The sequence below is a fragment of the Cherax quadricarinatus genome, chromosome 13 (assembly GCF_038502225.1).
Source record: "Cherax quadricarinatus isolate ZL_2023a chromosome 13, ASM3850222v1, whole genome shotgun sequence".
Taxonomy (NCBI): Eukaryota; Metazoa; Arthropoda; class Malacostraca; order Decapoda; family Parastacidae; genus Cherax; species Cherax quadricarinatus.
In genome coordinates this window covers 13493336-13518903 of record NC_091304.1, presented here as the reverse complement: position 1 = coordinate 13518903, position 25568 = coordinate 13493336, and the positions used below count along the sequence as shown (strand labels likewise).

Genomic DNA, 25568 nt, shown 5'->3' with positions numbered 1-25568 from the left:
ATGCTACAGACATCAGGTGCCCAGTGCCACTGGACATGTCACCCCTGATGCCAGCACATACGTGGTCATGGAAGCTACTGGACTAATTTCAATCTCCTCCAGTTTGGATACCAGTCTTGACGAGCAGTACACGCGTTAATGCATCCACAAACGAGTGGTTTTAAGCTAAAGCCACGTATATGTTGGCATCAGGGGTGACATGTCCAATGGAACTGGGTACCTGATGTCTGAAGCATTGATGGCCGAGTGGACTAAGGTATCTCCGAATTTTGGCAGGGCTCCCCGGAGATCAGCTAAATTATCGGGGATCAATTCCCGGCTAGTCGCAATGTGTGTGTGTGCGTGTGTTTGTTTGTACACTCAAACACAACCTAGCCTAAAACGTTTGTGAAATTATGAACAGACGGTATAAAGCAGAGTTCTTGCCCCTCGGACTTACGCAGACAGAGTTGACGTCAGAGGTGTGTCCCCAGAAGGTCTGCTTGCAGGTCTTGGTGTCCCGTAGGTCCCAGACCTTGATGGTTCGGTCTACAGAACCCGTGGCGAAGCAGCTCTGGTCCGGCGCCAGACTCATGGTGGCTACGTCTCCGCTGTGACCGAAAAATTCATTCACTTTCTTGCCCGTCTTCAGATCCCAGTGAATCCTGTAGCAGGAAGAGGCAAAACGTGAGAGTAAGTAAGTGGGTAAGTAAGTAAGTAGGTACGGAAGTAGATAACTAAGTAGGCAAGTTTATTTAAGTACAGGTACACATAAGTACAGTCACACAAATTTATGTGAGTACAGTTATTATACATGTAACATGTGTGTGTCAGGGTCCACCAGGATAACCCAAGACACTTAGAGGAAGTGACTGATTTCCATTTAGATCCTGGAAAAGAAAGTGGAGAGAGGGAGTTATGGAGGAGAGAGTGTTGGGAGTGATAGTTACACAGTGGGAAATCTGTCAGCCTGAGCTGGGAGGCTTCAGTAGTGTCGGTCTGAGCGGGGACACTACAGTAGTGTCGGTCTGAGCTGGGAGACTACAGTAGTGTCAGTCTGAGCTGGTAGACTGCAGTAATGTCAGTCTTAGCTGGGACACTACAGTAGTGTCGGTCTGAGCTGGGAGACTACAGTAGTGTCAGTCTGAGCTGGGAGACTGCAGTAATGTCAGTCTTAGATGGGAGACTGCAGTAATGTCAGTCTTAGCTGGGAGGCTTCAGTAGTGTCAGTCTGAGTTGGGAGACTACAGCAGTGTCAGTCTGAGCTGGAAGACTACAGTAGTGTCAGTCTTAGCTGGGAGACTACAGTAGTGTCAGTCTGAGCTGGGAGACTACAGCAGTGTCAGTCTTAGCTGGGAGACTACAGTAGTGTCAGTCTGAGCTGGGAGACTACAGTAGAGTCAGTCTGAGCTGGAAGACTACAGTAGTGTCAGTCTTAGCTGGGAGACTACAGTAGTGTCAGTCTGAGCTGGGAGACTACAGTAGTGTCAGTCTTAGCTTGGAGACTACAGTAGTGTCGGTCTGAGCTGGGAGACTACAGTAGTGTCAGTCTGAGCTGGGAGACTGCAGTAATGTCAGTCTTAGCTGGGAGACTGCAGTAATGTCAGTCTTAGCTGGGAGACTACAGTCGTGTCAGTCTGAGCTGGGAGACTACAGTAATGTCAGTGTGAGTTGGGAGACTACAGTAGTGTCAGTCTGAGCTGGAAGACTAAAGTAGTGTCAGTCTGAGCTGGGAGACTACAGCAGTGTCAGTCTGAGCTGGAAGACTACAGTAGTGTCAGTCTGAGCTGGGAGACTACAGTAGTGTCAGTCTGAGCTGGAAGACTACAGTAGTGTCAGTCTGAGCTGGGAGTCTACAGTAGTGTCAGTCTGAGCGGGGAGACTACAGTAGTGTCAATCTTAGCTGGGAGACTACAGCAGTGTCAGTCTGAGCTGGGAGACTACAGTAGTGTCAGTCTGAGCTGGGAGACTACAGTAGTGTCAGTCTGAGCTGGAAGACTACAGTAGTGTCAGTTTGAGCTGGGAGATTACAGTAGTGTCAGTCTGAGCTGGAAGACTACAGTAGTGTCAGTCTGAGCTGGGAGATTACAGTAGTGTCAGTCTGAGCGGGGAGACTACAGTAGTGTCAATCTTAGCTGGGAGACTACAGCAGTGTCAGTCTGAGCTGGGAGACTACAGTCGTGTCAGTCTGAGCTGGGAGACTACAGTAATGTCAGTGTGAGTTGGGAGACTACAGTAGTGTCAGTCTGAGCTGGAAGACTAAAGTAGTGTCAGTCTGAGCTGGGAGACTACAGCAGTGGCAGTCTGAGCTGGGAGACAACAGTAGTGTCAGTCTGAGCTGGAAGACTACAGTAGTGTCAGTCTGAGCTGAAAGACTACAGTAGTGTCAGTCTGAGCTGGGAGACTACAGTAGTGTCAGTCTGAGCTGGGAGACTACAGTAGTGTCAGTCTGAGCTGGGAGACTACAGTAGTGTCAGTCTGAGCTGGGAGACTACAGTAGTGTCAGTCTGAGCTGGGAGACTACAGTACCGTCAGCCTGAGCTGGAAGACTACAGTAGTGTCAGTCTTAACTGGGAGACTACAGTACGTCAGTCTGAGCTGGGAGACTACAGTAGTGTCAGTCAGAGCTGGGAGACTACAGTAGTGTCGGTCTGAGCTGGGAGACTACAGTAGTGTCAGTCTGAGCTGGGAGACTACAGTAGTGTCAGTCTTAGCTGGGAGACTACAGTAGTATCAGTCTGAGCTGGGGGACTACAGTAGTGTCTGTCTGAGCTGGAAGACTACAGCAGTGTCAGTCTGAGCTGGGAGACTACAGTAGTGCCAGTCTGAGCTGGGAGACTACAGTAGCGTCAGTCTTAGCTGGGAGACTACAGTAGCGTCAGTCTTAGCTGGGAGACTATAGTAGTGTCAGTCTGAGCTGGGAGAATACAGTAGTGTCAGTCTTAGCTGGGAGACTACAGAAGTGTCAGTCTGAACAGGGAGACTTCAGAAGTGTCAGTCTTAGCTGGGAGACTACAGTAGTGTCAGTCTGAGCTGGGAGACTACAGTAGTGTCAGTCTTAGCTGGGAGACTACAGTAGTATCAGTCTGAGCTGGGGGACTACAGTAGTGTCTGTCTGAGCTGGAAGACTACAGCAGTGTCAGTCTGAGCTGGGAGACTACAGTAGTGCCAGTCTGAGCTGGGAGACTACAGTAGCGTCAGTCTTAGCTGGGAGACTACAGTAGGGTCAGTCTTAGCTGGGAGACTACAGTAGTGTCAGTCTGAGCTCGGAGAATACAGTAGTGTCAGTCTTAGCTGGGAGACTACAGAAGTGTCAGTCTGAACAGGGAGACTTCAGAAGTGTCAGTCTTAGCTGGGAGACTACAGTAGTGTCAGTCTGAGCTGGGAGACTACAGTAGTGTCAGTCTGAGCTGGGAGACTACAGTACTGTCAGTCTGAGCTGGGAGACTACAGTAGCGTCAGTCTGAACTGGGAGACTACGGTAGTGTCAGTCTGAGCTGGGAGACTACAGTAGTGCCAGTCTGACCTGGGAGACAACAGTAGCGTCAGTCTTAGCTGGGAGACTACAGTAGCGTCAGTCTTAGCTGGGAGACTACAGTAGTGTCAGTCTGAGCTGGGAGAATACAGTAGTGTCAGTCTTAGCTGGGAGACTACAGAAGTGTCAGTCTGAACAGGGAGACTTCAGAAGTGTCAGTCTTAGCTAGGAGACTACAGTAGTGTCAGTCTGAGCTGGGAGACTACAGTAGTGTCAGTCTGAGCTGGGAGACCACATTAGCGTCAGTCTGAGCTGCGAGACTACAGTAGTGTCAGTCTGAGCTGGGAGACTACAGTACCGTCAGTCTGAGCTGGAAGACTACAGTAGTGTCAGTCTGAGCTGGGAGCCTACAGTAGTGTCAGTCTGAGCTGGGAGACTACAGTAGTGTCAGTCTGAGCTGGGAGACTACAGTAGTGTCAGTCTGAGCTGGGAGACTACAGTAGTGTCAATCTGAGCTGGGAGACTACAGTAGTGTCAGTCAGAGCTGGGAGACTACAGTAGTGTCAGTCTTAGCTGGGAGACTACAGTAGTGTCAGTCTGAGCTGGGAGACTACAGTAGTGTCAGTCTGAGCTGGGGGACTACAGTAGTGTCAGTCTGAGCTGGGAGACTACAGTAGTGTCAGTCTTAGCTGGGAGACTACAGTTGTGTCGGTCTGAGCTGGGAGACTACAGTAGCGTCAGTCTGAGCTGGGAGACTACAGTAGCGTCAGTCTGAGCTGGGAGACTACAGTAGTGTCAGTCTGAGCTCTGAGACTACATTAGTGTCAGTCTGAGCTGGGAGACTACAGTAGTGTCAGTTTGAGTTGGGAGACTACATTAGCGTCAGTCTGAGCTGGGAGACTACAGTAGTGTCAGTCTGAGCTGGGAGACTACAGTAGTGTCAGTCTGAGCTGGGAGAATACAGTAGTATCAGTCTTAGCTGGGAGACTACAGAAGTGTCAGTCTGAACTGGGAGACTTCAGAAGTGTCAGTCTTAACTGGGAGACTACAGTAGTGTCAGTCTGAGCTGGGAGACTACAGAAGTGTCAGTCTTAGCTGGGAGACTACAGTAATGTTAGTCTGAGCTTGGAGACTACAGTAGTGTCAGTCTTAGCTGGGAGACTACAGTAGTGTCAGTCTGAGCTGGGAGACTACAGAAGTGTCAGTCTTAGCTGGGAGACTACAGTAGTGTCAGTCTGTGCTTGGAGACTACAGAAGTGTCAGTCTTTGCTGGGAGACTACAGTAGCGTCAGTCTGAGCTGGGAGACTACAGTAGTGTCAGTCTGAGCAGGGAGTCTACAGTAGTGTCAATCTGAGCTGGGAGACTACAGTAGCGTCAGTCTGAGCTGGGAGTCTACAGAAGTGTCAGTCTTAGCTGGGAGACTACAGTAGAGTCAATCTGACCTGGGAGACTACAGTAGTGTCAGTCTTAGCTGGGAGACTACAGTAGTGTCAGTCTGAGCTGGGAGACTACAGAAGTGTCAGTCTTAGCTTAGAGACTACAGTAGTGTCAGAATGATCTCGGAGACTACAGTAGTGTCAGTCTTACCTGGGAGACTACAGTAGTGTCAGTCTGAGCTGGGAGACTACAGAAGTGTCAGTCTTAGCTGGGAGACTACAGTAGTGTCAGTCTTAGCTGGGAGACTACAGAAGTGTCAGTCTGAGCTGGGAGACTACAGTAGTGTCAGTCTTAGCTGGGAGACTACAGTAGTGTCAGTCTTAGCTGGGAGACTACAGTAGTGTCAGTCTTAGCTGGGAGACTACAGTAGTGTCAGTCTTAGCTGGGAGACTACAGTAGTGCCAGTCTTAGCTGGGAGGCTACAGAAGTGTCAGTCTTAGCTGGGAGACTACAGTAGTGTCAGTCTTAGCTGGGAGACTACAGAAGTGTCAGTCTTAGCTGGGAGACTACAGTAGTGTCAGTCTTAGCTGGGAGACTACAGTAGTGTCAGTCTTAGCTGGGAGACTACAGTAGTGTCAGTCTTAGCTGGGAGACTACAGTAGTGTCAGTCTTAGCTGGGAGACTACAGTAGTGTCAGTCTTAGCTGGGAGACTACAGAAGTGTCAGTCTTAGCTGGGAGACTACTGTAGTGTCAGTCTTAGCTGGGAGACTACAGAAGTGTCAGTCTTAGCTGGGAGACTACAGTAGTGTCAGTCTGAGCTGGGAGACTACAGTAGTGTCAGTCTTTGCTGGGAGACTACAGTAGTGCCAGTCTTAGCTGGGAGACTGCAGAAGTGTCAGTCTTAGCTGGGAGACTACTGTTGTGTCAGTCTTAGCTGGGAGACTACAGAAGTGTCAGTCTTAGCTGGGAGACTACAGTAGTGTCACTCTGAGCTGGGAGACTACAGTAGTGTCAGTCTGAGCTGGAAGACTACAGTAGTGTCAGTCTTTGCTGGGAGACTACATTAGTGTCAGTCTTAGCTGGGAGACTGCAGAAGTGTCAGTCTTAGCTGGGAGACTACTGTTGTGTCAGTCTTAGCTGGGAGACTACAGAAGTGTCAGTCTTAGCTGGGAGACTACAGTAGTGTCACTCTGAGCTGGGAGACTACAGTAGTGTCAGTCTGAGCTGGAAGACTACAGTAGTGTCAGTCTGAGGTGGGAGACTACAGTAGTGTCAGTCTTAGCTGGGAGACTACAGTAGTGTCAGTCTGAGCTGGAAGACTACAGTAGTGTCAGTCTGAGCTGGGAGACTACAGTAGTGTCAGTCTGAGCTGGAAGACTTCAGTAGTGTCAGTCTGAGCTGGAAGACTACAGTAGTGTCAGTCTGAGCTAGGAGACTACAGTAGTGTCAATCTTTGCTGGGAGACTACAGTAGTGTCAGTCTTAGCTGGGAGACTGCAGAAGTGTCAGTCTTAGCTGGGAGACTACTGTTGTGTCAGTCTTAGCTGGGAGACTACAGAAGTGTCAGTCTTAGCTGGGAGACTACAGTAGTGTCATTCTGAGCTGGGAGACTACAGTAGTGTCAGTCTGAACTGGAAGACTACAGTAGTGTCAGTCTGAGCTGGGAGACTACAGTAGTGTCAGTCTTAGCTGGGAGACTACAGTAGTGTCAGTCTTAGCTGGGAGACTACAGTAGTGTCAGTCTGAGCTGGGAGACTACAGTAGTGTCAGTCTTAGCTGGGAGACTACAGTAGTATTGGTCTGAGCTGGGAGACTACAGTAGTGTCAGTCTTAGCTGGGAGACTACAGTAGTGTCAGTCTTAGCTGGGAGACTACAGTAGTGTCAGTCTTAGCTTGTAGACTACAGTAGTGTCGGTGTGAGCTGTCTGAGCTGGAAGATTAAAGTAGTGTCAGTCTGAGCTGGAAGACTACAGTAGTGTCAGTCTTAGCTGGGAGACTACAGTAGTGTCAGTCTGAGCTGGGAGACTACAGTAGTGTCAGTCTTAGCTGGGAGACTACAGTAGTGTCAGTCTGAGCTGGGAGACTACAGTAGTGTCAGTCTTAGCTGGGAGACTACAGTAGTGTCAGTCTGAGCTGGAAGACTACAGTAGTGTCAGTCTGAGCTGGAAGACTACAGTAGTGTCAGTCTGAGCTGGAAGACTACAGTAGTGTCAGTCTGAGCTGGAAGACTACAGTAGTGTCAGCCTGAGCTGGAAGACTACAGTAGTGTCAGTCTTAGCTGGGAGGCTACAGTAGTGTCAGTCTTAGCTGGGAGACTACAGTAGTGTCAGTCTTAGCTGGGAGACTACAGAAGTGTCAGTCTTAGCTGGGAGACTACAGTAGTGTCAGTCTGAGCTGGGAGACTGCAGTAGTGTCAGTCTGAGCTAGGAGACTACAGTAGTGTCAGTCTTTGCTGGGAGACTACAGTAGTGTCAGTCTTAGCTGGGAGACTGCAGAAGTGTCAGTCTTAGCTGGGAGACTACTGTTGTGTCAGTCTTAGCTGAGAGACTACAGAAGTGTCAGTCTTAGCTGGGAGACTACAGTAGTGTCAGTCTGAGCTGGGAGACTACAGTAGTGTCAGTCTGAGCTGGAAGACTACAGTAGTGTCAGTCTGAGCTGGGAGACTACAGTAGTGTCAGTCTGAGCTGGGAGACTACAGTAGTGTCACTCTGAGCTGGAAGACTACAGTAGTGTCAGTCTGAGCTGGGAGACTACAGTAGTGTCAGTCTGAGCTGGAAGACTACAGTAGTGTCAGTCTGAGCTGGAAGACTACAGTAGTGTCAGTCTGAGCTAGGAGACTACAGTAGTGTCAATCTTTGCTGGGAGACTACAGTAGTGTCAGTCTTAGCTGGGAGACTGCAGAAGTGTCAGTCTTAGCTGGGAGACTACTGTTGTGTCAGTCTTAGCTGGGAGACTACAGAAGTGTCAGTCTTAGCTGGGAGACTACAGTAGTGTCAGTCTGAGCTGGGAGACTACAGTAGTGTCAGTCTGAACTGGAAGACTACAGTAGTGTCAGTCTGAGCTGGGAGACTACAGTAGTGTCAGTCTTAGCTTGGAGACTACAGTAGTGTCAGTCTTAGCTGGGAGACTACAGTAGTGTCAGTCTGAGCTGGGAGACTACAGTAGTGTCAGTCTTAGCTGGGAGACTACAGTAGTATTGGTCTGAGCTGGGAGACTACAGTAGTGTCAGTCTTAGCTGGGAGACTACAGTAGTGTCAGTCTTAGCTGGGAGACTACAGTAGTGTCAGTCTTAGCTTGTAGACTACAGTAGTGTCGGTCTGAGCTGGGAGACTACAGTAGTGTCAGTCTGAGCTGGGAGACTACAGTAGTGTCAGTCTTAGCTCGGAGACTACAGTAGTGTCAGTCTGAGCTGGAAGTCTACAGTAGTGTCAGTCTGAGCTGGAAGATTAAAGTAGTGTCAGTCTGAGCTGGAAGACTACAGTAGTGTCAGTCTTAGCTGGGAGACTACAGTAGTGTCAGTCTGAGCTGGGAGACTACAGTAGTGTCAGTCTTAGCTGGGAGACTACAGTAGTGTCAGTCTTAGCTTGGAGACTACAGTAGTGTCAGTCTTTGCTGGGAGACTACAGTTGTGTCAGTCTGAGCTGGAAGACTACAGTAGTGTCAGTCTGAGCTGGAAGACTACAGTAGTGTCAGTCTGAGCTGGAAGACTACAGTAGTGTCAGTCTGAGCTGGAAGACTACAGTAGTGTCAGCCTGAGCTGGAAGACTACAGTAGGGTCAGTCTTAGCTGGGAGGCTACAGTAGTGTCAGTCTGAGCTGGGAGACTACAGTAGTGTCAGTCTTAGCTGGGAGACTACAGTAGTGTCTGTCTTAGCTGGGAGACTACAGTAGTGTCAGTCTTAGCTGGGAGACTACAGTAGTGTCAGTCTGAGCTGGAAGACTACAGTAGTGTCAGTCTTAGCTGGGAGACTACAGTAGTGTCAGTCTTAGCTGGGAGACTACAGTAGTGTCAGTCTTAGCTGGAAGACTACAGTAGTGTCAGTCTTAGCTGGGAGACTACAGTAGTGTCAGTCTTAGCTGGGAGACTACAGTAGTGTCAGTCTTAGCTGGAAGACTACAGTAGTGTCAGTCTTAGCTGGGAGACTGCAGTAGTGTCAGTCTTAGCTGGGAGACTACAGTAGTGTCAGTCTTAGCTGGGAGACTACAGTAGTGTCAGTCTTAGCTGGGAGACTACAGTAGTGTCAGTCTTAGCTGGAAGACTACAGTAGTGTCAGTCTTAGCTGGGAGACTGCAGTAGTGTCAGTCTTAGCTGGGAGACTACAGTAGTGTCAGTCTTAGCTGGAAGACTACAGTAGTGTCAGTCTTAGCTGGGAGACTACAGTAGTGTCAGTCTTAGCTGGGAGACTACAGTAGTGTCAGTCTGAGCTGGGAGACTACAGTAGTGTCAGTCTGAGCTGGGAGACTGCAGTAGTGTCAGTCTTAGCTGGGAGACTACAGTAGTGTCGGTCTGAGCTGGGAGACTACAGTAGTGTCGGTCTGAGCTGGGAGACTACAGTAGTGTCGGTCTGAGCTGGGAGACTACAGTAGTGTCAGTCTGAGCTGGGAGACTACAGTAGTGTCAGTCTGAGCTGGGAGACTACAGCAGGACAGTGAGGATATCATCAAGTATTCCAGCAAGTGTCCACCAGCCAGGTCAGCTTCAAAGTTTTCTTTCCAGCTGAACTGGAGTTGCTTTCACGTGGAAATTACCATCTCTCAATTTAGCCTATCCCATAGAAAGCAGAAATGAAAATAAATGGTATAAAATACCGACACACTGGAAGCATAAACACTATAAATACTCCCGTACCTTCCACCCCAGGTAGATCTGTGTGTGACTTGAAAAAGCCCACTGTGTGGGCGAAACGTTGTCAATAAAGGATCACATTAAACTGCATATGTGGTTATGTTTCCAGATAGCAGAAATAGAAAAAGATATCTCCATCATCCCAGAGCGTGGGCAAGAGAAATTATATAAAGAAGGCAGAGGTGAAAGAGAGAGAGAGAGAGAGAGAGAGAGAGAGAGAGAGAGAGAGATAGAGAGAGAGATCATAATGTAGTATGTTTATCTACATGTTCAGACCATCAGCGAATAACAATGAAGGGGCCATTATATGCTTGAGAATATACAATGATGCTATCCTACCCACCTGGAGGCTTTACCGAGGGTCAACGTCTCACGGGACGATTTTTTCTCTCTGCTGTTTTTCTCTCAATAAAATTAAAAAAAAATTGCTTCTCTTTTCTACTGCGTATGATGTATGTACGTAGATAAACGTTCACGTATGCGTGCAATTATTCAGTCACGTGAACACATACATGCGTGAATAACGCACATGGAGATAGAAACACGGGAAATTAAGATGGTTTGTATATTTCGACCCCAGACTGGTGTTATTTTCAGAAGATACGAAATGTGAGGGGGAGGATATGACCCTCAGGTGCGCAGGGGAGGGTGGGATGTCAGGTCAGGTGAACAGGCGAGTGTGGGATGTCAGGTCAGGTGAACAGGCGAGTGTGGAATGTCAGGTCAGGTAACAGTTGGGTGTGGGACGTCAGGTCAGGTAACAGGTGAGTGTGGGACATCAGGTCAGGTAACAGGTGGGTGTGGGACGTCAGGTCAGGTAACAGGTGAGTGTGGGATGTCAGATCAGGTAACAGATGAGTGTGGGACATCAGGTCAGGTAACAGGTGAGTGTGGGACGTCAGGTCAGGTAACAGATGAGTGTGGGACATCAGGTCAGGTATCAGGTGGGTGTGGGAGGTCAGGTAACAGGTGAGTGTGGGATGTCAGATCAGGTAACAGGTGAGTGTGGGACGTCAGGTCAGGTAACAGGTGAGTGTGGGACGTCAGGTCAGGTAACAGGTGAGTGTGGGATGTCAGGTCAGGTAACAGGTGAGTGTGGGACGTCAGGTCAGGTAACAGGTGAGTGTGGGACGTCAGGTCAGGTAACAGGTGAGTGTGGGACGTCAGGTCAGGTAACAGGTGAGTGTGGGACGTCAGGTCAGGTAACAGGTGAGTGTGGGATGTCAGATCAGGTAACAGGTAGGTGTGGGACGTCAGGTCAGGTAACAGGTGAGTGTGGGACGTCAGGTCAGGTAACAGATGAGTGTGGGACATCAGGTCAGGTAACAGGTGGGTGTGGGACATCAGGTCAGGTAACAGGTGAGTGTGGGATGTCAGATCAGGTAACAGGTAGGTGTGGGACGTCAGGTCAGGTAACAGGTGAGTGTGGGACGTCAGGTCAGGTAACAGGTGAGTGTGGGATGTCAGGTCAGGTAACAGGTGAGTGTGGGACGTCAGGTCAGGTAACAGGTGAGTGTGGGACGTCAGGTCAGGTAACAGATGAGTGTGGGACATCAGGTCAGGTAACAGATGAGTGTGGGACATCAGGTCATGTGAACAGGCGAGTGTGGGACGTCAGGTCAGGTAACAGGTGGGTGTGGGACGTCAGGTCAGGTAACAGGTGAGTGTGGGACGTCAGGTCAGGTAACAGATGAGTGTGGGACATCAGGTCAGGTAACAGGTGAGTGTGGGACGTCAGGTCAGGTAACAGATGAGTGTGGGACATCAGGTCATGTGAACAGGTGAGTGTGGGACGTCAGGTCAGGTAACAGATGAGTGTGGGACATCAGGTCATGTGAACAGGTGAGTGTGGGACGTCAGGTCAGGTAACAGGTGGGTGTGGGACGTCAGGTCAGGTAACAGGCGAGTGTGGGACGTCAGGTCAGGTAACAGATGAGTGTGGGACGTCAGGTCAGGTAACAGGTGAGTGTGGGACATCAGGTCAGGTATCAGATGAGTGTGGGACGTCAGGTCAGGTAACAGGTGAGTGTGGGACGTTAGGTCAGGTAACAGGTGAGTGTGGGACATCAGGTCAGGTATCAGATGAGTGTGGTACATCAGGTCAGGTAACAGGTGAGTGTGGGATGTCAGGTCAGGTAACAGGTGGGTGTGGGACGTCAGGTCAGGTAACAGGTGAGTGTGGGACGTTAGGTCAGGTAACAGGTGAGTGTGGGATGTCAGGTCAGGTAACAGGTGGGTGTGGGACGTCAGGTCAGGTAACAGGTGAGTGTGGGACGTCAGGTCAGGTGAACAGGCGAGTGTGGGACGTCAGGTCAGGTAACAGGTGAGTGTGGGACGTCAGGTCAGGTGAACAGGGGAGTGTGGGACGTCAGGTCAGGTAGCAGGTGAGTGTGGGACATCAGGTAAAGTAACAGGTGAGTATGGTACACACACACACAATTTTCTTGCGTGCATTGAACCAAAGGGGCTCTTGAGTTCTATAATAGTGAGTGATCTCCCTCTCGGATCGAAAATAAAACTTGTTTTTGGTAATGGGGTGGATACCCAGCACCGATTGTCCAGGGGTTGCTGGTGCCGACTCTTCCCAGTTACCTTAACTTCGAAGCTGTCTTTGTACATCACTGTCTACAACACCTCACACCACCTACAACGTCTTTTCCGTGACCCCACCAGAGGTTCAGGTTACTTTCGAATCCGGTCTCCATTTGACTTAAACCCGTGAGGGAAGTCTCCCTGACGAAGAAACGATCAACAAGATTCGGCTAGAGACATGGACTCTTGTCTTGTTCTCTCTTACGGACGTAAGAGAGGACGTGGGAGAGGCTAAGACAGGTTAGAAGACCCTCGGGAAAAACGGGAACAAAAAATGTCCAAAGTAATTTAGTTTTTGCTGGTCTAGCGAGCGAGGCTGTGCGGGAGGGAGGAGGAAGAAGCAAGTCACTCTGATGTCAGAGGTGTACCAACTGCCTCTTACCAGCTTCAATTTGATGATGAATGTGCAGGGAAATTGTAACGTCATGTTACAGACCACCTTAGCCGCATTCCAGGTCATTTCTCAGTATCTCCAACACGCTTCAGGTCTGCTACCAGTCACTCACCACTTCCTCTAACAGCTCACCTTCCGTACCTCCCAGTCCACCTCTATTACCTCCAGGTCTACCCCTCAGTACCTCAGTACCAGTTAGTCCACCTCCAGTGCACCCAGTACTTTTAATCCTGGTACAATGCAATGTGTTGCTCCAGTTGCCCCATTGGCAATCAGTACCCCCCACAATGACTCTCAGTAACTCTTTCCTTTCTCCTGTAGGTTTTTCTACCCAGCTGGTCCTTCTCTCTAATGACCAATCCCAGTGTCACCTAACTGTCCCTATCCCTAGTGCTCTACCCCAGATACAACCAGGTGACTCCCCTGAGTGAATGACACACCCGGAGTTATAACCTCAACTGTTTTTCTGTTGTCTGTTGAGCGTCAGAGCTTCTTGTCGCCTTTATCTTGTATTTCACGTATTGTCTCGGAAATATGTTAAATGTGGTTAATTTTGACTAATAGAAGACAGTCTAATCTAACCTAACCTAAATTGAGAAACTGACTGCAAACTGTACGTTAGATATAAGCACAGAGTTTAAGTGGATGAGTTGCGAGGTGTGGACACTAACACCTTCATGTCACCAGAGCCGGTGATGAGGTTGGTGTCGTCGAGGAACCGCATGGACGACAGGAAGCCCTCGTAGCCCAGCAGCTCACGTGAGATCTTGGCCACTCCCGTTGAGTCCCTGTTGTTGATGTCGTGCACGGTGCACTGGTTATCCATGCCCCCGCTAGCTGCAACACACAAGGATACCACAAGGGTTGTGAACATGTGTTCTGAAGTCACTGTTGAATAAAGATACATCAAATGAGGTTTTACATTGGTCGCTGGAAGTTAGCCATTGGACGGGAGGACGTAGATTTCTGAAGGTTAAACTGGATGACTGGAAGTCAAATTACATATCTGGAGGCTCAAATATTTTATCTGGAATAAATATGTGGAGACAAAGCACGACTTCTGAAAGTCAGAACGTCATTACATATCAAATCGAATCGCAAAAAAAAAAAAAAAATAACCTTTTGAAGGTTGAACATTAAAATGGTATAAAATACCGACAGATTGTTAGGTAAGACACATATGCAACAGTTGCATATGTGTCTTTTGAAGGTTAAAACCGGCAAGTCAACATAAGAACATAAGAAAGGAGGATCACTGCAGCAGGCCTGTTGGCCCATACTAGGCAGGTCCTTTATAATCCATCCCATTAACAAAACATTTGCCCAACCCAATTTTCAATGCTACCCAAGGGAGACTACTATGGGAGGAAATTATTAAGGCCACAAGGCACGATAATGTAGTAATTCTAGGAGACTTTAACTTTAGTCATATTGATTGGAATTTCTTGACTGGGAATTTAGAATCATACGACTTCTTAGAAGTAGTTCAGGATTGTTTTTTGAAGCAGTTTGTGACAGAACCTACAAGGGGAAATAATCTGCTTGACTTAGTTCTGGCAAACAATGAATCCCTTGTTAATAATTTAGAAATTTCAGAGGAGCTGGGTGCTAGCGACCACAAATCAATTACATTTAGCATTGAATGGAAGTACGATAGTAGCGATAACTCAGTAACAGTCCCAGATTTTCGCTTAGCAGATTACGATGGGCTTAGAGAACACTTATCATCTGTTGACTGGGGTAACGAAGAGATCTATCAATATGACAGTTTTCTGAACACTATACATGAGGCTCAAAGAACGTTTATCCCGTATAAAGTGATTAGATCAAATAGAAATGACCCAAAATGGATAAATAATAGGCTGAAATATCTACTAGGGCATAAGAAGGGAATTTATAGGCGTATCAAAAGAGGTGAGGGTCATCTTATGAATCAGTATATTGACATTAAGAGGGACGTTAAAAAGGGGATAAGAAAAGCTAAAAGGGACTATGAAATTAAAGTTGCTAAGGATTCGAAAACTAACCCAAAAAGTTTTTTCCAGGTCTATAGAACAAAAGTTAGAGATAAGATAGGTCCCCTTAAAAATAACTATGGGCATCTTACTGACAAGGAGAATGAAATGTGCTCGATTTTAAATAATTACTTTATCTCGGTTTTTACACAGGAAGACACTAACAATATCCCAGTAATTAATTTTTACAGTGGGCCTGAAGAAAAATTATGTAACATCACAGTCACTAGTGAAATGGTTGTGAAGCAGATAGACCGACTGAAGCAAAATAAGTCACCGGGTCCTGATGAGGTTTTTTCAAGGGTTCTTAAGGAATGCAAAATGGAACTCTGTGAACCATTAACTAATATTTTTAATTTTTCTCTTCAAACAGGTATAGTGTCTGATATGTGGAAGATGGCTAATGTAATTCCTATTTTTAAAACAGGGGACAAGTCGTTACCGTCAAATTACCGCCCAATAAGCCTGACCTCAATTGTAGGCAAATTACTAGAGTCAATTATAGCTGAGATTATAAGAAGCCATCTCGATAAGCATAGCTTGATTAATGATACTCAGCATGGATTCACAAGAGGCCGTTCTTGTCTAACTAATTTATTAACTTTCTTCAGTAAAGCTTTAGAGGCTGTTGACCACGATAAAGAATTTGATATTATTTACTTAGATTTTAGTAAGGCATTTGATAGAGTTCCGCACCAAAGACTGTTAAAGAAAGTAGCAGCTCATGGCATTGGGGGAAAAGTGCTCTCATGGATCGAGTCATGGCTCACAGACAGGAAGCAGAGAGTGTACATAAATGGGGTTGTTAGGTAAGACACATATGCGACAGTTAGGTATCTTTATTTCGAAACGTTTCGCCTACACAGTAGGCTTCTTCAGTCGAGTACAGAAAAGTTGATAGAAGCAGAAGAGACTTGAAGACGATGTAATCAGTCCATCACCCGTAAAGTTTTGAGGTGGTCAGTCCCTCAGTCTGGAGAAAAGCATTGTTCCGTAGTCTGAAACAATATGGATTTGAAGTATCAAAGCAAACAAGTTCAGGTAAGATCCCAATGGGATGAGCGGGAAAGATGGGACAGATGAAGAATAGCTCTGGAGAGGAGTGTTCTTAGTCAGAGAAACAGAGCCAGGGCTTAATCCAGCAGCTAAGGCGATCGTGGGGCAGACTTGAGAACAGGAATAGCAGGGACTGTTGCATTGAACTTGTGGTAGTTGAAGTCTTGAATCTTGAGTAGCTGGCAGCAGGCTAGGTCACATCAGAGGGTAGAACACATATGGGAGTTATAGGAGTAACTGAGGAGGCAGGTTAGCAATGGAGCCATTTTCGAACTTTTTGAAGCTGCTTCTAGATAGGTGGTATAGTTTAGCCTTGTTACTGAAGGTGAAACGTAGAGGCTTGATGAACTCAAGAACTTGGGTGAGTGTGAAGTGAAGCGGTGATTCACAGGCATACTTGACTGTTCCAGCACCGAGGCTTTTGTAGAGTTCAGTACAGGTCATGGTGTCAGCATTTGAAGGAGAAGTGTAAAAGGTAAGGTTTTCCCATGAGGGCTTACTGGAGTCGTCGTTATCTTCCTCATCTGGAGTGAATTCATTGGGAGAATCTACAATGGTTGTAGCAGGTGACTGAGGGTCGACAGGAGCAGGTGAAGTGACAGGATGGAGCCTTATATAGCGCCAGGAGGTGAGACGTAGGCCACTAGTAGAACGCAGATGTTGGAAGGTCAGGTCCCTCTCAAATCCAGCCGTTCTCACTAGTAGAGGTAGTCGAAGTTGATTTCAGGTCTGTACCAAGATACCCTTGTGTTGCAGTGTCTGACAGATTGGACATTAAAATGGTATAAAATACCGACAGATTGTTAGGTAAGACACATATGCAACAGTTAGGTATCTTTATTTCGAAACGTTTCGCCTACACAGTAGGCTTCTTCAGTCGAGTACAGAAAAGTTGATAGAAGCAGAAATGGGGTTAAATCCGAGTGGGGATCTGTAACAAGTGGCGTTCCACAGGGATCAGTCTTGGGCCCGTTGTTGTTTATAATATTTATCAATGATCTTGATGAGGGAATTACTAGTGATATGAGCAAATTCACCGATGACACGAAGATAGGTAGGATAATTGATTCATACGTAGATGTTATGGAACTTCAGGAGGATTTAAACAAATTCTATTCTTGGTCAGAAAAGTGGCAGATGCAGTTCAATGTAGATAAATGCAAGGTTCTGAAGCTCGGGAGTGTCCATAACCCTAGCACTTATAAGTTAAATAATGATTGAGACACTTATGCAGCATATGGGAATCTGTATTCAGGAAATGTTTCGCCACACAGTGGTTTCATCAGTCCAATACAAAGAGGAAGGCGTAAGGAGAGGAGGAGTATGAGGTAATCAGTCCCTCAGCCTGGAGTCGATGTGTTCAGTCCATCAATCTTGTAGAATGCACAGCATAGATCCGTAGACGTGGCTTATATACTGTAGTGAGGTGAGGTGAATAAAGATTCCCATATGCTGCATAAGTGTCTCAATCTTCAACTTGTCGGTTTTTCAAACCATTCATCACAAGCTAAATAATGTAGAACTTGTGCAAGAATGGTATATAATGGTATGTTAGGTAAGACACATATGCAACAGTTAGGTATCTTCATATAATGGTATGTTCATATAATGGTATATAGGACCTAGTTCCACTGGGGAATCCCGCCTACCAGTGACTATGCCTTCGTCTGCTACACCTGACGTTACTATATAAGCGCCAGGCTCCTTGCTTCTGCTTCAGAATCTCCACGACTACGGTGCTCTTCGCACCTACTCCAAGGTTGAGGGACTGATTACCTCATCTTCTGTACATAGTCTTACTGTCTTCAAGTTATGTCCTAGAATTTGTATTGATAAAGCCACTGGATGGCGAAACGTCTACAGTAAAGATACCCAGATGTTGCATATGTCTTAATTTCATAATGTAGAACTTAGCCATACAGATTGCGAAAAGGACTTGGGGGTTATGGTGAGCAGCAACCTTAAACCAAGACAGCAATGCCTAAGCGTACGTAATAAGGTAAATAGATTACTGGGATTTATATCAAGAAGTGTAAGCAACAGAAGTCCAGAGGTCATACTGCAGCTTTATACATCATTAGTAAGGCCTCACCTAGATTATGCAGCTCAATTCTGGTCTCCATATTACAGAATGGACATAAATTCGTTAGAAAACATTCAGCGTAGGATGACTAAATTAATACATAGCATTAGAAATCTTCCTTATGAAGAAAGATTGAAGACTCTTAAGTTACATTCACTTGATAAATTAGACACATGTGCAACTCTTGGGTATCTTTATTGAGGAAACGTTTCGCCACACAGTGGCTTCATCAGTCCATACAAAGGAGAATCTTGAAGAACAGGAGGAGAATGAGGTAATCAGTCCCTCAACCTTGAGTCGATGTGTTCAGTCCATCAATCTTGATGGACTGAACACATCGACTCCAGGCTGAGGGACTGATTACCTCATACTCCTCCTCTCCTTACGCCTTCCTCTTTGTATTGGACTGATGAAGCCACTGTGTGGCGAAACGTTTCCTGAATAAAGATTCCCATATGCTGCATAAATGTCTCATGAGTGGGAGGGGTTGGATTTGAGTGGGACTTGCACATCATAGCTTATTTCTTGGGTGGCATTGAAAATCGGGTTGGGCAAATGTTTTGTTAAGTAAAAGGACACAAGTGCAACTAATGTGACATTTATTGTGGCAACGTTTCGCTCTCCAGGAGCTTTATCAAGCCATTACAAACAATACATGGACACAGAGGGTATATAAAGGCTCAGAGTGAGGTGAATACTAGTGAGGTACCATTTCGATGTTCACTAGTGGTAGTAGTAGTAGTATTCACCTCACTCTGAGCCTTTATATACCCTCTGTGTCCATGTATTGTTTGTAATGGCTTGATAAAGCTCCTGGAGAGCGAAACGTTGGTCACATTAGTTGCACTTGTGTCCTTTTACTTTACATATTGTCGGTAATTCTACCAACTTTATTACAAATGTTTTGTTAGTGGGATGAATTGTAAAGGACCTGCCTAGTATGGGCCAACAGGCCTGCTGCAGTGATCCTCTTTTCTTATGTTCTTATGTTCTTAAAACACGTACCCACAAAGTTGCCTGAGGGAGAGAAGGCCACAGACATGACCCAGGCCGACAGGAGAGGGATGATCTGAGTCTTGTTGCCTGTATAGATGTCCCAGATGATAAGTTTCCCATCCAGTGAACCCGACACCAGGTGCCTGAAATTATTTTCTTCTGTTTATTAAATAACTTTTGATATATTCGCTGTGTGCTGGGAATATAGTGGGAACATTACCCAGTTACGATCTGAGAGGTCAGGTCCCTCTCAGATCCAACAGTTCTCACTTGAAATGGTTGTCTAAGGCGTTTTCTGTACCAAGAGGCCATGTGTTGCAGTGTCTGACAAGATGAACATCAAAAATGGTATACAAGTGAGAACTGTTGGATCTGAGAGGGACATGACCTCTCAGTGGCTACATTCTCACTACTACTACTACTACTACTACTACTACTACTACTACTACTACTACTCTGCACCTCTCCTTCCGACAGTATTTAAGTCTCCGCACTGTCGCTTGATCTTCAGATAGTTCCTGACTATGGAACTGAACTTCTCCAGGCCGAGGGACTGACAACCTCAAATTCTACGACTTCAAGGGTGATGGACTGATTACATCGTCTTCACATCTCTACTGTTCCTGCCAACTTTCTGTATTCGACTGAAGAAGCCTACTGTGTAGGCGAAACGTTTCGGAATAAAGTTGCCTAACTGTTGCCTATGTGTCTTACCTACCAACCTGTCGGTATTGTATACCATTTTTGATGTTCATCTTGTCAGACACTGCAACACATGGCCTCTTGGTACAGAAAACGCCTTAGACAACCATTTCAAGTGAGAACTGTTGGATCTGAGAGGGACCTGACCTCTCAGTGGCTACGTTCTCACTACTACTACTACTCTGCACCTCTCCTTCCGACAGTATTTAAGTCTCCGCACTGTCGCTTGATCTTCAGATAGTTCCTGACTATGGAACTGAACTTCTCCAGGCCGAGGGACTGACAACCTCAAATTCTACGACTTCAAGGGTGATGGACTGATTACATCGTCTTCACATCTCTACTGTTCCTGCCAACTTTCTGTATTCGACTGAAGAAGCCTACTGTGTAGGCGAAACGTTTCGGAATAAAGTTGCCTAACTGTTGCCTATGTGTCTTACCTACCAACCAGAAAACAGACAAGTTGAAGAATGAGATACTTGTGCAATATTTGGGAATCTTTAATGAGGGAACGTGGCTTCTTCAGTCCAGTACACAGAAGAACGGTGGAAGATGAAAAGGGGTTTGAGGTAATCAGTCCCTCAGCCTGGAGTCGATGTATTCATTCCACCTTCTCTTCATCTACCGTTCTTCTCTGTATCGGACTGAGGAAGCCACTGACTGGACAAACGTTTTTCTTAATAAATAGTTTACTACTTAGTTGGGTTAAGCAATAACCCACATGGAGACAGAAACACGTAAGATAAGATTGTCTGTATATTGCGACCTCCATCTGGAGTCCTCTTCAGCAGACATCTTTAACTTCCGTGTTTCAGTCTCCATGTAGGTTATTACTTAGCAGAGACAAGTGTTCATTTTGCTTTCACTGGTTATCCATTATTAGTCACTTACGTGACCCTCTCATATCACGTCTCATAAGAAGGGATTCATTCATTAGATAATGAATTGTATCAGCCTGAGCTGGGAGACTTCAGTAGTGTCAGCCTGAGCTGGGAGACTTCAGTAGTGTCAGCCTGAGCTGGGAGACTTCAGTAGTGTCAGCCTGAGTTGGGAGACTTCAGTAGTGTCAGCCTGAGCTGGGAGACCTCACTGGGGCAGCTCACGTGCAGCTGTATTCTCCGATTTCACGGAGTCTATTCCCGATTTTAGCTACCATGTGATAACCTGAGAAAGCCCTTTCTGTTCGGCTTCAAACCTTTCGACACTGGTGTATGTTATGGGAGTGTGAAGATGCCAATTTCGTAATGCTATTATTTAAAATGGTAGGATATATTTCCACGTAATACTTGGAATGTATCTTTCTGTGCGGCTTCAAGTCTTGATGGCTGCTGCCTGTTGTAAAACTAACGAACGAACAAACGAGGACTCACAGGTAAGACCCCAAGTGGGTGAGTGGGGAAGTGGGGACAGACGAAGAATAACCGGTGAGAAGAAGGTCTTGAGTCAAAGATAAAGAGTCGAGACTAAACCCAACTGCTAAGCATTGTGAAGCAGAAGTCTCGAGAACACAACAGAGGCTGGCTGCATCTTGCATGGTGGACGAAGCTCAATCTTGGTGAGTGGTGGCTGGCGGTCCGCATGAGGGCAGGATTTTGGAGATGGTGAAGGATATCTGCTGCATGGTGAATGGTCGGAGGAGACAATTTATTTCGAGTTATGACGATGTCTCACAACTTCCAGTTTGTCAGTGCTGGATCCATTTTTGATTGTCTTAAATCCTGATGCAGGGACAATGCTGAATCTAGTTTTCTTGGTGCCATGTGATCCATCATCTATGACGTCTTGTAATCCTTCAAGGAGTGTGGAGGAGCAGGTGGAGTCTGGATTGCAAGTATACTTGACTGTATTGTTCGCAAGGTTCGTGTGCGGGTCATATGTAGACATTTCATGATCGTAATGAGTTGTGGTATAGAAAGTTAAGCCACCAATCCAGTGGATGAATTAGACACATGTGCAACTCTTGGGTATCTTTATTGAGGAAACGTTTCGCCACACAGTGGCTTCGTCAGTCCATACAAAGGAGAATCTTGAAGAACAGGAGGAGAATGAGGTAATCCTGTTCTTCAAGATTCTCCTTTGTATGGACTGATGAAGCCACTGTGTGGCGAAACGTTTCCTCAATAAAGATACCCAAGAGTTGCACATGTGTCTAATTTATCAACATGTCGGTTCTCTGAACCATTCATCTACAAACCTGTCAGACACTGCAACTTCTTGGGATCTTAATACTTGGGAATTCTTCACTTGCCTAATTCTTGGGCACGACCTACTTCCACATTGAACAAATGTGACACCACCTATGACTGCTGCACCTCTCCTACCAACGGTTTATAAGCTCCTTCTCCGCACGTATGCCGTATTCTATTCAAGATTGATGGACTGACCACATCGACTCAAGGTTGAGGGACTGATTACCTCACTCTCCTCCTGTTCTTCAAGATTCTCCTTTGTATGGACTGATGAAGCCACTGTGTGGCGAAACGTTTCCTCAATAAAGATACCCAAGAGTTGCACATGTGTCTAATTTATCAACATGTCGGTTCTCTGAACCATTCATCTACAAATCCAGTGGAATTGTAGCCATTCTCGATTCATACGATGGTGTGGTTGGCGTAGTTTTTGCTTTCTTGGCAAGTGGTTGTGGCGTTTTAAGCAAGTTCTCTGAGTGGTCCACTGTAGTTAAGCCGGAAAAAGCTGCTGGTGGCATGGAGGGTGATGATTGGTCGCCTGAGATGTGTGGAGGCAACGAAGGCAACTCATTGGTCTGAGTTGGAGTGACGCCACGTGGAGTTGGTGGTGGTGGTGGTGGTGGTGGAGCTGCTTGGGAAGGGCAAGCCGACATAGCCACTTTGACGAAGTCTCTGGTGATCTTGAGATTGTCGGCGGATGGTGGAGAGTCTGGGAAGAGAAAGGATGGCATGGAGTTCAGTGTGAAAAGTTCGTTGATCGTCCTGTTGAAGGATCCAGGATGTGCAGCGTTGTACATGTGCGCAAACATCATGCAGTAATATATTTTCGTGGAGATGTCGTCAAGTAGTGGAGAAGAAGCGTTGTTGGTGAAGGTGGTTTGTGAAGCCTGTTGAGTAGCATGTAGTATCTTGGTAGTGGTAGATTGTAACATCGTCATAGCAGCATAAGTAGCAGACGTTGCATTGATCTTCTTAAGCTCTTTTATCTTCTTTGATAGCATCTCCTTACGGACCGGACACTTGGCTGCCAGAGTATGATGGTCACTCTTACAGTTGATGCACGTGGGAGCAGCAGTAGAGGCGCAGAAACGATAATCATGTCCTTCGGAACCACAGGTGGAACAGTTCTTATTCCTGACATGACAGTCACTGGTTAAGTGATTGTAAGAGTAACATGTCCAAGATGGTGTTATATGTTTGAAGCGTTCTGATTTAAGCTGATGTAGTAGTAGGATATAGACAGGCCATCTGATAGTGCTCTGGCAGCCATGTTCACCTCCATAAACGTGATCTTGAGCATCGACGATGCAATGGGGATCTTCACTACGTTTCCTCAGTGGACATAAGAACATAAGAACATAAGAGCGAAGGAACACTGCAGAAGGCCTACTGGTCCATGTGAGGCAGGTCCAAGTCTCCTACCGGCTTAAGCCAATGCACCCAACCTAGTCAGGTCAGGTCACATTGACTTAAGGGAGGAACACGGCAACCGACCTGTTAGCACAAGCTATCAGGTCTAACTCACACCCACCCACATCTACTCATGTATTTATCCAACCTATTTTTAAAGCTACACAACGTTCTGGCCTCTATAACGGTACTTGGGAGTTTGTTCCACTCATCCACAACTCTATTACCAAACCAGTACTTTCCTATATCCTTCCTGAATCTGAATTTTTCCAACTTAAAACCATTGCTGCGAGTCCTGTCTAGGCTAGATATTTTCAGCACACTATTTACATCCCCTTTATTTATTCCTGTCTTCCATTTATACACCTCAATCATATCCCCCCTAATTCTACGTCTTTCTAGAGAGTGCAGTTTCAGGGCCCTTAGTCTATCCTCATAGGGAAGGTTTCTGATACATGGGATCATCTTTGTCATCCTCCTTTGTACATTTTCCAGAGAATTTATATCCATTCTGTAATACGGTGACCAAAACTGTGCAGCATAATCTAAATGAGGCCTAACCAAGGATGTATAGAGTTGAAGAACAACCTGAGGACTCCTATTATTTATGCTTCTTGATATGAAGCCAAGGATTCTATTAGCTTTATTGCGAACACTTATGCACTGTTGTCTTGGTTTCAGATTACTGCTAACCAGAACTCCTAAATCTTTTTCGCAATCCGTAATATTAAGATCTACATTATTTAGTTTATATGTGGCATGGTTATTGTCCTGTCCAACATTTAGAACTTTGCATTTGTCTATATTAAACTGCATCTGCCACTTCTCCGACCACTGCATCAGTCTATTCAAATCTTCCTGGAGTGCTCGAATGTCCTCGTCAGAATGAATTCGACGGCCTATTTTGGTGTCATCGGCAAACTTGCCGATGTCGCTCTTTATGCCCTCATCTATGTCGTTTATGTAGATTGTGAACAGCAGGGGGCCCGACATGGCGGTGATGATCTTGTCTAGGCGCTTCATAAACACTGATCATTTTGTCGCATGTATGGTGACATGGAGAGAGCAAAGCCTCGGTCGTCCAGGCTTTTCATTGCAGCTGGTGAATGAACTTTTTTCTGTTTCCCCATATTCGATGACGGTGATGAGGAAGTATTCTTGTAGAGTTGCAATACCCGAGAATTTTAACTGCAAACTGCTATTAAGGGCAGTCGCAAGGGCAAGCTTCGAGGCATCAGTGACAGAAGAGTTCTTGGCTTTGATCTTCACACGATGAGACATCGTGGAAGTGAAGTCTCTTGGAAGCAGGTAGAGGTACCCCTCCCCAACGGGGATCGTAGGGAGACTAAAAAGAGCAGGAGCGTCTGCGACCGTACAGGACAAACTCTACAGAGCGAATAGAATCTTTTCTCCTGTAAAACTACGATTCTCCTTGCGAAGTTAAAGCTGTGTGTTAAAATCTGACAGTTTACTTAGTTGATAATTCTGAAATTGCTGGGTTGATGTGTTATGTCTAGAGAACGTATCTACTGATCAGCTTCAAACTTTTGTCACCTCCACTCGCTACCATCATCACTCGTTACCATCATCACTCGTTACCACCATCACTCGTTACCATGAACACTCGTTACCATCATCACTCTTTACCATCACTCGTTACCACAATCACTCGTTACAACCATCATTCGTTACCATTAACACTCGTTACCATCATCAATCCTTACCATCATCACTGGTTGCTATCATCACTCGTTACCATCATCACTCGTTACCATCATCACTCGTTACCATCATCACTCGTTACCATCATCACTCGTTACCATCATCAATCGTTACCATCATCAATCGTTACCATCATCACTCGTTACCATCATCACTCGTTACCATCATCACTCGTTACCATCATCACTCGTTACCATCATCACTCGTTACCATCATCACTCGTTACCATCATCACTCGTTACCATCATCACTCGTTACCATCATCACTCGTTACCATCATCACTCGTTACCATCATCACTCGTTACCATCATCACTCGTTACCATCATCACTCGTTACCATCATCACTCGTTACCATCATCACTCGTTACCATCATCACTCGTTACCATCATCACTCGTTACCATCATCAATCGTTACCATCATCACTCGTTACCATCATCACTCGTTACCATCATCAATCGTTACCATCATCACTCGTTACCATCATCACTCGTTACCATCATCACTCGTTACCATCATCACTCGTTACCATCATCACTCGTTACCATCATCACTCGTTACCATCATCACTCGTTACCATCATCACTCGTTACCATCATCACCTCTGGCTAAACTGTCTCTTTGAGTTGTCACTGCCTTCACGGTTGACACCTTCCCTGACTCACTGTATGATTGACTCAATCACTGACTCACTGTATGGTTGACTCAGTCACTGATTCACCGTATGGTCG

General features: G+C 46.2%; 1 protein-coding gene across 1 annotated transcript in view; it reads right to left on the bottom strand.

Annotated features, from left to right (window-relative positions):
* Positions 1-25568, bottom strand: part of LOC128688627 (guanine nucleotide-binding protein subunit beta-2-like) — a 123739-nt gene that overhangs the window by 31654 nt on the left and 66517 nt on the right. Inside the window, exons 4-6 of the mRNA XM_070084529.1 lie at positions 18823-18956; positions 13335-13500; positions 440-644 (exon numbers count right to left, since the gene is read on the bottom strand). Coding sequence (XP_069940630.1) covers positions 440-644; positions 13335-13500; positions 18823-18956 — 505 coding nt within the window. The remainder of the gene's footprint in view (positions 1-439; positions 645-13334; positions 13501-18822; positions 18957-25568) is intronic.